Source organism: Hyla sarda, chromosome 9, assembly GCF_029499605.1.
Source record: "Hyla sarda isolate aHylSar1 chromosome 9, aHylSar1.hap1, whole genome shotgun sequence".
Lineage (NCBI taxonomy): Eukaryota > Metazoa > Chordata > Amphibia > Anura > Hylidae > Hyla > Hyla sarda.
Genome location: NC_079197.1, coordinates 170,050,080 through 170,062,551, shown reverse-complemented (window position 1 = coordinate 170,062,551; position 12,472 = coordinate 170,050,080). Strand labels below are relative to the sequence as shown.

General features: G+C 44.3%; 1 protein-coding gene across 1 annotated transcript in view; it reads left to right on the top strand.

Annotated features, from left to right (window-relative positions):
* The first annotated feature begins 3,292 nt into the window (after positions 1-3,292).
* The window catches only part of LOC130291077 (neurogenic locus notch homolog protein 1-like), a 72,752-nt gene continuing 63,572 nt past the window's right edge, over positions 3,293-12,472 (top strand). Inside the window, exon 1 of the mRNA XM_056539450.1 lies at positions 3,293-3,402. Within this exon, the coding sequence (XP_056395425.1) occupies positions 3,351-3,402 (52 nt within the window). The 5' untranslated portion in view covers positions 3,293-3,350. The remainder of the gene's footprint in view (positions 3,403-12,472) is intronic.

Here is a 12,472-nt window from a genome sequence, read left to right as displayed (position 1 = left end):
CACAGGTGAACACACTGATTAAGCCTGCTGCGCCAATCAGTGGCGCAGTGGCCCTTTAAATTGCAGAGACCCGGCGCGCGCGCGCCCTAAGGAGCGGGGCCGCGCACGCCGGGACAAGACAGACGGGGAACGAGTCAGGTACGGGAGCCGGGATGCGCATCGCGAGCGGGCGCCTCCCGCATCGCGAATCGCATCCCGGCTGAGAGTGATATTGCAGCGCTCCCGGTCAGCAGGTCTGACCGGGGCGCTGCGAATGAGAGGATGCTGCGAGCGCTCCGGGGAGGAGCGGGGACCCGGAGCGCTCGGTGTAACAATGTGTGATAGCCTAAGGGGTGTAGGGTATGGGGAGTGTAGCTGTGCAGGTATCAAAGGGTACTTGTTAACCCTTGCTATTCGTGACGCCAGGGTGGGGGCTCCTCAATAAAGCTTTTCCTACCGCCACCCTTGCCAGGAACGATAGGGAGGTGGATGATAATAGGTTTGAAGTAGATAATAATGGATTGTCCACAACCGGAAAGCTTCTGTAAACAACGTTAACTTTTACTAAAGATTTTCTGTACTCTTCATTAACACAACAGTCTCTTATCATAACAACAGCTTCCTTTGGAGATTGACAATGGTTGGGACTTAAGCTTTAAGAGTCTTTTGGTCTTTTGCGCTGTTCCACTGGATTTAGGGGAATTAGTTGCGGTCCAGTAGTCAGGCTAGCATTAGCAGGCATTAGAGTAAAACTCACGATTTTGGTTCTGCTGAGGCCGTAGGTTTTGAGGCCTAGCGTGTCTTTGAAAGTTGCATAGCACCGTCCTATTAGTCCGGCATCCACGAGAGCAGCAACCCGAGACAGTGATAATTGGACGCAGCTCCCTTATATGGGCAGGGGCTGGACTAACGCTAATTGGTCCAAACTGATGTCAATCACCTTTACAGAGATTTGTGGGTAACACATGACCCAAGGACCTCCTAAGGTCCTGCAACATACCATAGAGGTTACTAGCATGGTCACATGACCGAAGGTCCTGCAACGCTGAACAAGGTAAGTACTATACATTCCTATAGAATATAGCTATAATTATCAAATATATACATTTATTAATATTAAAGTTAGACTAAAGGAGAGGCGACCAGGGGCTGTCCCACCTGAGGAACCCTACCTGAACGTAGTTACTCTGACTTTGGAGACCTCTACACTAGGTACTGGATGCAATACGGTACCGGGACACCACAAATGAATCCTCAAAGCAGGGCTTGGAATCAGGGTAGGAGCCCTGCCTTACATTAACAAACCCTACAGTCAAACCCTAAACTTTTGTCTCCCCAGGAATAGCAGGGTGAGGGAAAAACATGTGGCCCTGACAAAGGCCAGAATTACCTATAACAGAATTAGGGTTCAATCCTTTTGTGGTGACATGGGGGTGCATGGAATACCTGAACACTTCGTGACGCCAGGGCACCATTAGCCTATACATGGTCTGAGGTTGGAGACAGCTTCCCCTGGGTCATACACTGGAAGTAACGAAACACACCGATGCCAGGTTACGGATAACTTCCTTTTATTGAGCAGGTGCAGATATCATTACACACAGACTAGGGATCGACCGATTATCGGTATGGCCGATATTATCGGCTGATAAACACGATTTTGGGCATTATCGGTATCGGCAATTACCTAGCCGATAAACCGATAATGCCCCGCCCCCCGCACCGCCCCCACCGCACCGTGACCGCCCCCCCTGACCCGCCACACCGCACCACGACCGCCCCCCCCCGGCCCACCGCGTCGCACCCCCCACCGTAGTGCTGGGCGGTATACCGATATGGATTTTTGCCCATACCGCTATACTGGTCGGGCCCCTCCCACACCCTCCGAGTCAATAAAAAAATAAAATAAATAAACTTACCCGTAATGGGGGTGGTCCGGGCCATCTATCTTTCCTTCCTGTAGTGTCCGGCGCCATTCCGGGTGGAGGGTGCACCGGTACGGGCTGTCCTTCTCCGGGGGTCCTCTTCTCCACTCCGGGCAGGCTCCGGCCTAGTACGCTGCATAGACGCCGCTACGCCGTGACGTCAGGTGCGTTGCTGCGCACGGGCGTCACTGCGTAGCGGCGTCTATGCAGTGTACTAGGCCGGAGCCTGCCCGGAGTGGAGAAGATGACCCCCGGAGAAGGACAGCCCGGACCAGTTCACCCTCCACCCGGAATGCCGCCGGACACTACAGGAAGGAAGGATGGCCCGGACCACCCTGACAGGTAGGGGGAGAGAAGCGGGTGGTGGCAGCGGCCTATGGCACCGCAAAAGCCACTGCAGTGCATTGATTTAAAGCGCCCGCTTTAAATCAATGACCTGCAGCGGTGTCGAGGGGGGATGAATAGCCAATAACTTATACCGGAATATCAATATAAGTTATCGGCTATCGGCCCTAACCTCCACCGATTATCGGTATCGGCCCTAAAAAAACGATATCGGTCGATCCCTAACACAGACAGTATGGAGCAGAGTGGAGCAGAGCATCCTGGACACAACAGATTGGACACTACTGTTATCGGCCATAGAAAATTAAAAAAATTTCCCTGGAATTTTAGACAATGGTGGAGCATTTGGAAAATGAGTAGTTTTAATATTTATTTATTTTTTAATCTATTTTTTATTCTATTTTTTGAAAAGGTTAAATAAAAAGCAAGATGGCGGCCGTTACGACTCACACCGGGGTTGGCACCCGGCTTTTATTCACAGACTTTTGGCACGTCTGCCTTGTTATGTAGCGAAGCCAAAGTTGGTTGGTTGTGCCGTTCCATCAGTAGAGATATTTTTTCCATTCAGGAATCCAGGTGACACACAGCAGGAGCAATGGCCGCCATGTTGGTTGTGAGTCAACGTATGTTTTCGGTTGTCATGGGATATTTTTTAACTATTTGACAGACTGTAGAATTTTCACCGTTATATGGGAGACCTCTACTTGTGCATTGGTGGAGCAAACGATGGTCAACTGATCCTCGGCCAACGCATGGTCTTCTGGAACTACTGGAAGCAGTAATATTTCTTTACGACCCCACTAGAGCTAAGAGTTTCCTATATTTTACTGGTATATGAGGTTTGTAGCTCACTAATATTTCCCCTAGCACCCCACCCCCTCCCGGCCGCTCGGTTCTCAGGCTCTCCCTATTGTCTGCAGTCAGGAAGTTAACAGGGTGCAGTTTGTCCTATAATGATATAGGATGGGGGGGCACTTTCCTGCATCTGACCTCACTCATTCTCTTATTGTATGATGGGGAAGGAGTTGTGCGGAGCCGGGAGACGTAGCGGGATGCCAACAACTTGTTGAAAAACCTTCCTGGACTATCTGTCACGCTGTGATGGGCACCTTCTGGATACTCCTAGCTCTGGCTTCTCTGACGGTTTGCAAAGGTAAGCCATGGCGGAAAGGGGCAAAACTGTGGCCAAGCGGTCAACCATGAAGATGTAGGCTCCTTATTGAAATAATATGGTGCTACTTGTGGAAATGTAGGGTGGGGGGGGGGGGAGCGCTGCCACCTGGACGGTGTTTTACCAGCACAGACGGTATTTTGGCCACCCTGACAATTATTACTATTTTTAATATAAAAATACCGGCAATGCAATGGCTGGTATCTATCCAACCAATCCTACAACTCCCGGCATGTTGCACCATAACCTGTACCAGTGTTTCCCAACCAGAGAGCCTCCAGCTGTTGCAAAACTACAACTCCCAGCATGCCCGGACAGCCGTTGGCTGTCCGGGCATGCTGGGAGTTGTAGTTTTGCAACAGCCGGAGACACCCTGGATGGGAAACACTGACCTATACTATATACTACTGTATAGTCCAACATGCTGGGAGTCGCAGTTTTGCAACAGCTGGAGGCACCCCTGGTTGGGAAAGACTGACCTATATTATATACTACTATTTAGTCCAAAATGCTGGGAGTCGCAGTTTTGCAACAGCCGGAGGCTCACCTGGATGGGAAACACTGATCTATAATATATACTACTATACAGTCCAACATGCTGGGAGTTGTCGTTTTGCAACAGCTGGAGGCACCCCTGGATGGGAAACACTGACCTATACTATATACTACTGTATAGTCCAACATGCTGGGAGTTGTAGTTTTGCAACAGCTGGAGGCTCACCTGGATGGGAAACACTGATCTATAATATATACTACTATACAGTCCAACATGCTGGGAGTTGTCGTTTTGCAACAGCTGGAGGCACCCCTGGATGGGAAACACTGACCTATACTATATACTACTATACATCCCAACATGCTGGGAGTTGTAGTTTGGCAACAGCTGGAGGCACCCCTGGTTGGGAGACACTGACCTATACTATATACTACTGTATAGTCAAACATGCTGGAAGTTGTAGTTTTGCAACAGCTGGAGGCACCCCTGGTTGGGAAAGACTGACCTATTTTATATACTACTATTTAGTCCAAAATGCTGGGAGTTGTAGTTTTGCAACAGCTGGAGGCACACCTGGTTGGGAAACACTGACCTATACTATATACTACTGTATAGTCCAACATGCTGGGAGTTGTAGTTTTTGTTTGGGGGCAGCTGCTAATCCACAGGCTGTATCAGGGAATGCTGGGAGTTGTAGGTAGTAACTAACTGCAACTCCAGAATTTAATTAAAAAAAAAAAGCGATCAAAAAGTCACATAGGAAAAAAAAATGGTCCTGTGTTAAATACTACAGATCGGGGCGCAAAAAATGAGCCTTATACAGGCCGCATAAGGAGAAATAAAAAGTTATAGGGGTCAGAATAGGACAGCTGATTTCACGCATATATAATTAATTATGCAAATGAGCATGGCCTTTTTTTTTTTTTTTCTTTTGCAAGAAAGGTGGCGACCTTAGGTTATGGAGGGGGGGGGGGGGCAGTATTGACAGAATTATCGGTAGCGGAGGAGCAGGATGTAAAGGTGAAGGGTCAGGACGGGAATAGCAGAAGGTGAATGTATCAGGAGGAGATGGCGGTAGATGTGGCGGAGAATAGTCCAAAAATCCGATCTGATTTGTAGTAATGTCTGGTGATCGTTGTACAGGTGCACGGTATCACTTCTTATGTGCCGCACACTACCTGCAATGACTGTTTTTTGCCCTATAACTGCAACATTGTATTTCACACTCAATAATGTATTACAATAATGTATTTGTCTTCTTTGTACAAGTGCACATGAACTATTCTCTCCCGTTACCATCTTCCGTCACAAAATAACAATCAATAGCGGACTATAATGGATTAAAACGGCTATTAGAAAAATCCCATAGACTATAATGGATTAAAACGGCTATTAGAAAAATCCCATAGACTATAATGGATTAAAACGGCTATTAGAAAAATCCCATAGACTATAATGGATTAAAACGGCTATTAGAAAAATCCCATAGACTATAATGGATTAAAACGGCTATTAGAAAAATCCCATAGACTATAATGGATTAAAACGGCTATTAGAAAAATCCCATAGACTATAATGGATTAAAACGGCTATTAGAAAAATCCCATAGACTATAATGGATTAAAACGGCTATTAGAAAAATCCCATAGACTATAATGGGATTTTCTAACGGACGTATAGGATTTGGTTACTGCCGGTGACAGCTGATTTTAGGACGAAACTAGCGACGGAACTTGCTAAACGGAGTAATTTGCTAGTGTGAAAGACGCCTCATAATTCAATACACTGCCTGCTTTATAGCACAGTACCACTTCTGTACACTACTGTACACTGGATATCAATTCAATACCCTTCTTATGTCACAGCACAGTACCACTTCCCATGTACGTTGGATATCAGTACAATTCCCTTCTTATGTCGCAGCACAGTACCACTTCCCATGTACGTTGGATATCAGTACAATACCCTTCTTATGTCACAGCACAGTACCACTTCCCATGTATATTGGATATCAGTACAATTCCCTTCTTATGTCACAGCACAGTACCACTTCCCATGTATATTGGATATCAGTACAATACCCTTCTTATGTCGCAGCACAGTACCACTTCCCATGTATATTGGATATCAGTACAATTCCCTTCTTATGTCACAGCACAGTACCACTTCTCATGTACGTTGGATATCAGTACAATACCCTTCTTATGTCACAGCACAGTACCACTTCCCATGTACATTGGATATCAGTACAATACCCTTCTTATGTCACAGCACAGTACCACTTCCCATGTATATTGGATATCAGTACAATTCCCTTCTTATGTCACAGCACAGTACCACTTCCCATGTACGTTGGATATCAGTACAATACCCTTCTTATGTCACAGCACAGTACCACTTCCCATGTATATTGGATATCAGTACAATTCCCTTCTTATGTCACAGCACAGTACCACTTCCCATGTGTATTGGATATCAGTACAATACTCTTCTTATGTCACAGCACAGTACCACTTCCCATGTATATTGGATATCAGTACAATTCCCTTCTTATGTCACAGCACAGTACCACTTCCCATGTACGTTGGATATCAGTACAATACCCTTCTTATGTCACAGCACAGTACCACTTCCCATGTATATTGGATATCAGTACAATTCCCTTCTTATGTCACAGCACAGTACCACTTCCCATGTATATTGGATATCAGTACAATACCCTTCTTATGTCGCAGCACAGTACCACTTCCCATGTATATTGGATATCAGTACAATTCCCTTCTTATGTCACAGCACAGTACCACTTCTCATGTACGTTGGATATCAGTACAATACCCTTCTTATGTCACAGCACAGTACCACTTCCCATGTATATTGGATATCAGTACAATACTCTTCTTATGCCACAGCACAGTACCACTTCCCATGTATATTGGATATCAGTACAATTCCCTTCTTATGTCACAGCAAAGTATCACTTCCCATGTACATTGGATATCAGTACAATTGCCTTCTTATGTCACAGCACAGTACCACTTCCCATGTATATTGGATATCAGTACAATACCCTTCTTATGTCACAGCACAGTACCACTTCCCATGTATATTGGATATCAGTACAATCCCCTTCTTATGTCACAGCACAGTACCACTTCCCATGTACATTGGATATCAGTACAATTCCCTTCTTATGTCACAGCACAGTACCACTTCCCATGTACGTTGGATATCAGTACAATACCCTTCTTATATCACAGCACAGTACCACTTCCCATGTATATTGGATATCAGTACAATTCCCTTCTTATGTCACAGCACAGTACCACTTCTCATGTACGTTGGATATCAGTACAATACCCTTCTTATGTCACAGCACAGTACCACTTCCCATGTATATTGGATATCAGTACAATTCCCTTCTTATGTCACAGCACAGTACCACTTCCCATGTATATTGGATATCAGTACAATTCCCTTCTTATGTCACAGCACAGTACCACTTCCCATGTACGTTGGATATCAGTACAATACCCTTCTTATGTCACAGCACAGTACCACTTCCCATGTATATTGGATATCAGTACAATTCCCTTCTTATGTCACAGCACAGTACCACTTCCCATGTACATTTGATATCAGTACAATCCCCTTGTTATGTCACAGCACAGTACCACTTCCCATGTACATTGGATATCAGTACAATTCCCTTCTTATTTCACAGCACAGTACCACTTCCCATGTATATTGGATATCAGTACAATACCCTTCTTATGTCGCAGCACAGTACCACTTCCCATGTATATTGGATATCAGTACAATTCCCTTCTTATGTCACAGCACAGTACCACTTCTCATGTACGTTGGATATCAGTACAATACCCTTCTTATGTCACAGCACAGTACCACTTCCCATGTACATTGGATATCAGTACAATTCCCTTCTTATGTCACAGCACAGTACCACTTCCCATGTACGTTGGATATCAGTACAATACCCTTCTTATGTCACAGCACAGTACCACTTCCCATGTATATTGGATATCAGTACAATTCCCTTCTTATGTCACAGCACAGTACCACTTCCCATGTATATTGGATATCAGTACAATACTCTTCTTATGTCACAGCACAGTACCACTTCCCATGTACATTGGATATCAGTACAATACTCTTCTTATGTCACAGCACAGTACCACTTCCCATGTATATTGGATATCAGTACAATACCCTTCTTATGTCACAGCACAGTACCACTTCCCATGTATATTGGATATCAGTACAATTCCCTTCTTATGTCACAGCACAGTACCACTTCCCATGTATATTGGATATCAGTACAATTCCCTTCTTATGTCACAGCACAGTACCACTTCCCATGTATATTGGATATCAGTACAATACCCTTCTTATGTCGCAGCACAGTACCACTTCCCATGTATATTGGATATCAGTACAATACCCTTCTTATGTCACAGCACAGTACCACTTCCCATGTACGTTGGATATCAGTACAATACCCTTCTTATGTCACAGCACAGTACCACTTCCCATGTATATTGGATATCAGTACAATTCCCTTCTTATGTCACAGCACAGTACCACTTCTCATGTACGTTGGATATCAGTACAATACCCTTCTTATGTCACAGCACAGTACCACTTCCCATGTATATTGGATATCAGTACAATTCCCTTCTTATGTCACAGCACAGTACCACTTCCCATGTATATTGGATATCAGTACAATTCCCTTCTTATGTCACAGCACAGTACCACTTCCCATGTATATTGGATATCAGTACAATCCCCTTCTTATGTCACAGCACAGTACCACTTCCCATGTACATTGGATATCAGTACAATACCCTTCTTATGTCACAGCACAGTACCACTTCCCATGTATATTGGATATCAGTACAATTCCCTTCTTATGTCACAGCACAGTACCACTTCCCATGTATATTGGATATCAGTACAATTCCCTTCTTATGTCACAGCACAGTACCACTTCCCATGTACGTTGGATATCAGTACAATACCCTTCTTATGTCACAGCACAGTACCACTTCCCATGTACGTTGGATATCAGTACAATTCCCTTCTTATGTCACAGCACAGTACCACTTCCCATGTATATTGGATATCAGTACAATCCCCTTCTTATGTCACAGCACAGTACCACTTCCCATGTATATTGGATATCAGTACAATTCCCTTCTTATGTCACAGCACAGTACCACTTCCCATGTACGTTGGATATCAGTACAATACCCTTCTTATGTCACAGCAAAGTACCACTTCCCATGTACATTGGATATCAGTACAATTGCCTTCTTATGTCACAGCACAGTACCACTTCCCATGTATATTGGATATCAGTACAATTCCCTTCTTATGTCACAGCACAGTACCACTTCCCATGTACGTTGGATATCAGTACAATACCCTTCTTATGTCACAGCAAAGTACCACTTCCCATGTACATTGGATATCAGTACAATTGCCTTCTTATGTCACAGCACAGTACCACTTCCCATGTATATTGGATATCAGTACAATCCCCTTCTTATGTCACAGCACAGTGCCACTTCCCATGTATATTGGATATCAGTACAATTCCCTTCTTATGTCACAGCACAGTACCACTTCCCATGTACATTTGATATCAGTACAATACCCTTCTTATGTCACAGCACAGTACCACTTCCCATGTACATTTGATATCAGTACAATACCCTTCTTATGTCACAGCACAGTACCACTTCCCATGTACATTTGATATCAGTACAATACCCTTCTTATGTCACAGCACAGTACCACTTCCCATGTACATTGGATATCAGTACAATACTCTTCTTATGTCACAGCACAGTACCACTTCCCATGTATATTGGATATCAGTACAATTCCCTTCTTATGTCACAGCACAGTACCACTTCCCATGTACGTTGGATATCAGTACAATACCCTTCTTATGTCACAGCAAAGTACCACTTCCCATGTACATTGGATATCAGTACAATTGCCTTCTTATGTCACAGCACAGTACCACTTCCCATGTATATTGGATATCAGTACAATCCCCTTCTTATGTCACAGCACAGTGCCACTTCCCATGTATATTGGATATCAGTACAATTCCCTTCTTATGTCACAGCACAGTACCACTTCCCATGTACATTTGATATCAGTACAATACCCTTCTTATGTCACAGCACAGTACCACTTCCCATGTACATTTGATATCAGTACAATACCCTTCTTATGTCACAGCACAGTACCACTTCCCATGTACATTTGATATCAGTACAATACCCTTCTTATGTCACAGCACAGTACCACTTCCCATGTACATTGGATATCAGTACAATACTCTTCTTATGTCACAGCACAGTACCACTTCTCTCTTTCGTTCTGCACTCTTTGTGGTATTGCCTGGTATTGTGTACAGGTGCACCTACATGATAATAGAGGAGTCTGGAGGGAATATGTATCTACAGGCTCAGTATTGTGGTCAGTGCAGACAGGACAGAGCAGGAAGCAGCTGCAGAACATTGCGCCTCTCCAGAAATAGTACTGAGCAGAGAGAATAAATCAGGAGTGAGAAATGACGGCAGGAAATAATCACACAGAAGGTGCCGAGAGGGGATCACGGCAGGACATAATAGACTTTATGAGAATAACATGGAGATCTATGGACTGAAATCTTAGTTTTGTGTGGGAACTAAGTAAACTAAAGCAGTGTTTCCCAACCAGGGTGCCTCCAGCTGTTGCAAAACTACAACTCCCAGCATGCCCAGACAGCCAAAGGCTGTCTGGGCATGCTGGAAGTTGTAGTTTTGCAACAGCTGGAGGCGCAGTGGTTGGGAAAACCTGCTGTAATACATCGCTAGAAATGCCAAATGATTCAGACATTGATTCTTCATACTACAGGTGAAACTCGAAAAATTAGAATATCGTGCAAAAGTCCATTGTATTTAATTAATGCAACTTAAAAGTGTGGTAGCCCTTGGGGGGTGTATGGTAGTGGTGGTATGGTATAAGTATATCAGGGGTTAATGTTAACCCTAGAGTTTGTGACGCCAGGCTGAGGGCTGGTATGCTGAATCAATGTTCCGGCCTATCGCCACCCTTCCCAGTAACGATAGGTGCATGAAATGACTGAAGGTCCACAGGGAGATTTGAACTTGAACTTGAATAACTTTTTACTGAAGTGCTTGCAATATCCACGGCACAGTAACAGTCTCATACAAACAGTCCTTAGGTTGCTTAGTGACTGGCAGTAGTTGCGGACCTTGAGCTAGACATACAGTCTCTGAATTTAGGAAGAGATTTGCAGATCCGTCCGGATTTAGGGGAATCATTAGGTCCGGTGATGCTGCAGAGTGTTTGGGAAGTGATACACTCTATAATTAGATTGTTCAGCCGTTGCCGCAAGGCTCAGGCCTAACTCACTGCGATAATTGCTGCGCAGGTCTTGCTTGCTTGCTTGCCCAGGAACCAGAGAGTGAGAAGATGGCCGCCGCTCCCTTATATGGGCAGGGGGCAGGGGGCAGGGTGAATCTGATTGGTCCGAACATCTGCCATTCACCATTACATAGTGTAATGGGATTGCTTACGTCACAGGGCCTCCAAAGGTCCTTAAGCCTAATACCATAGAGTTCCCCTAGTCACATGACCCGCAGGTCCTGCAACGCTAATGGAAAACAAGTAATTAACACATGTTTATTTACACATATCATTCTATTTACTTTAACCTATGAATAAATTACTGATTATAAACTAGAATAGAGGCGACTAGGGGAAGACTGGCTGACAGGGATCCCTACGTCCTAGGGACTCTGGCTATGGGGACCCATGCATAAATAAGTACCGTATAGAATGTGGTACTGGGACACCACAAACCCCCTTACTAAAGATAAGTCGGCCTCGACGTCTGTCCCCTGAGACAGAGGGACTAGGACTAGAACAGGATGATCTGTACTTTTGCTATACATCCTAAGTAGGCTAAACACATTTTGGTATTATCTAGACATTTGAATGCTATCTAGACATTTGAATGCTATCTAGACAATTAAAGAAGCCATCTATCCTTTAGTCTCTAGCTTCCTATATAACTTTATCAAACTTATGATACATTTCGAAGCTTACTAGGCAATTAGGTCTTCCTAGACAATTAGATAGCTGCCTAAGACACTTTTATTAGCTCTCTATACATTTTGATGAGGCTAAGCAGAACATTAGTATATACTTCTGTACATAAGGCTTGCTAAACATTAGTACAGCTCTATTTACCTTTTGCATCAAGCTGACTAGACATTTGTATTATCTCACACATTCTATATGCCAAACAATAAGTTACTTGTTAGTTAGTACACACAGGGTATACTGGCTAGCCGGAAGCTGGGTCACAGTAAAGGTGGCTGCTAGGGTCTATCGACTACACGCTACTTACCCCTAGAGCACTTTCAAAACAACCTATCCAGGTTATTCTTGGGATTACGTGTTTATTTTTGTACTAGCAAGAGCATCTACTGGCCAGGCAGAGCATCTCAC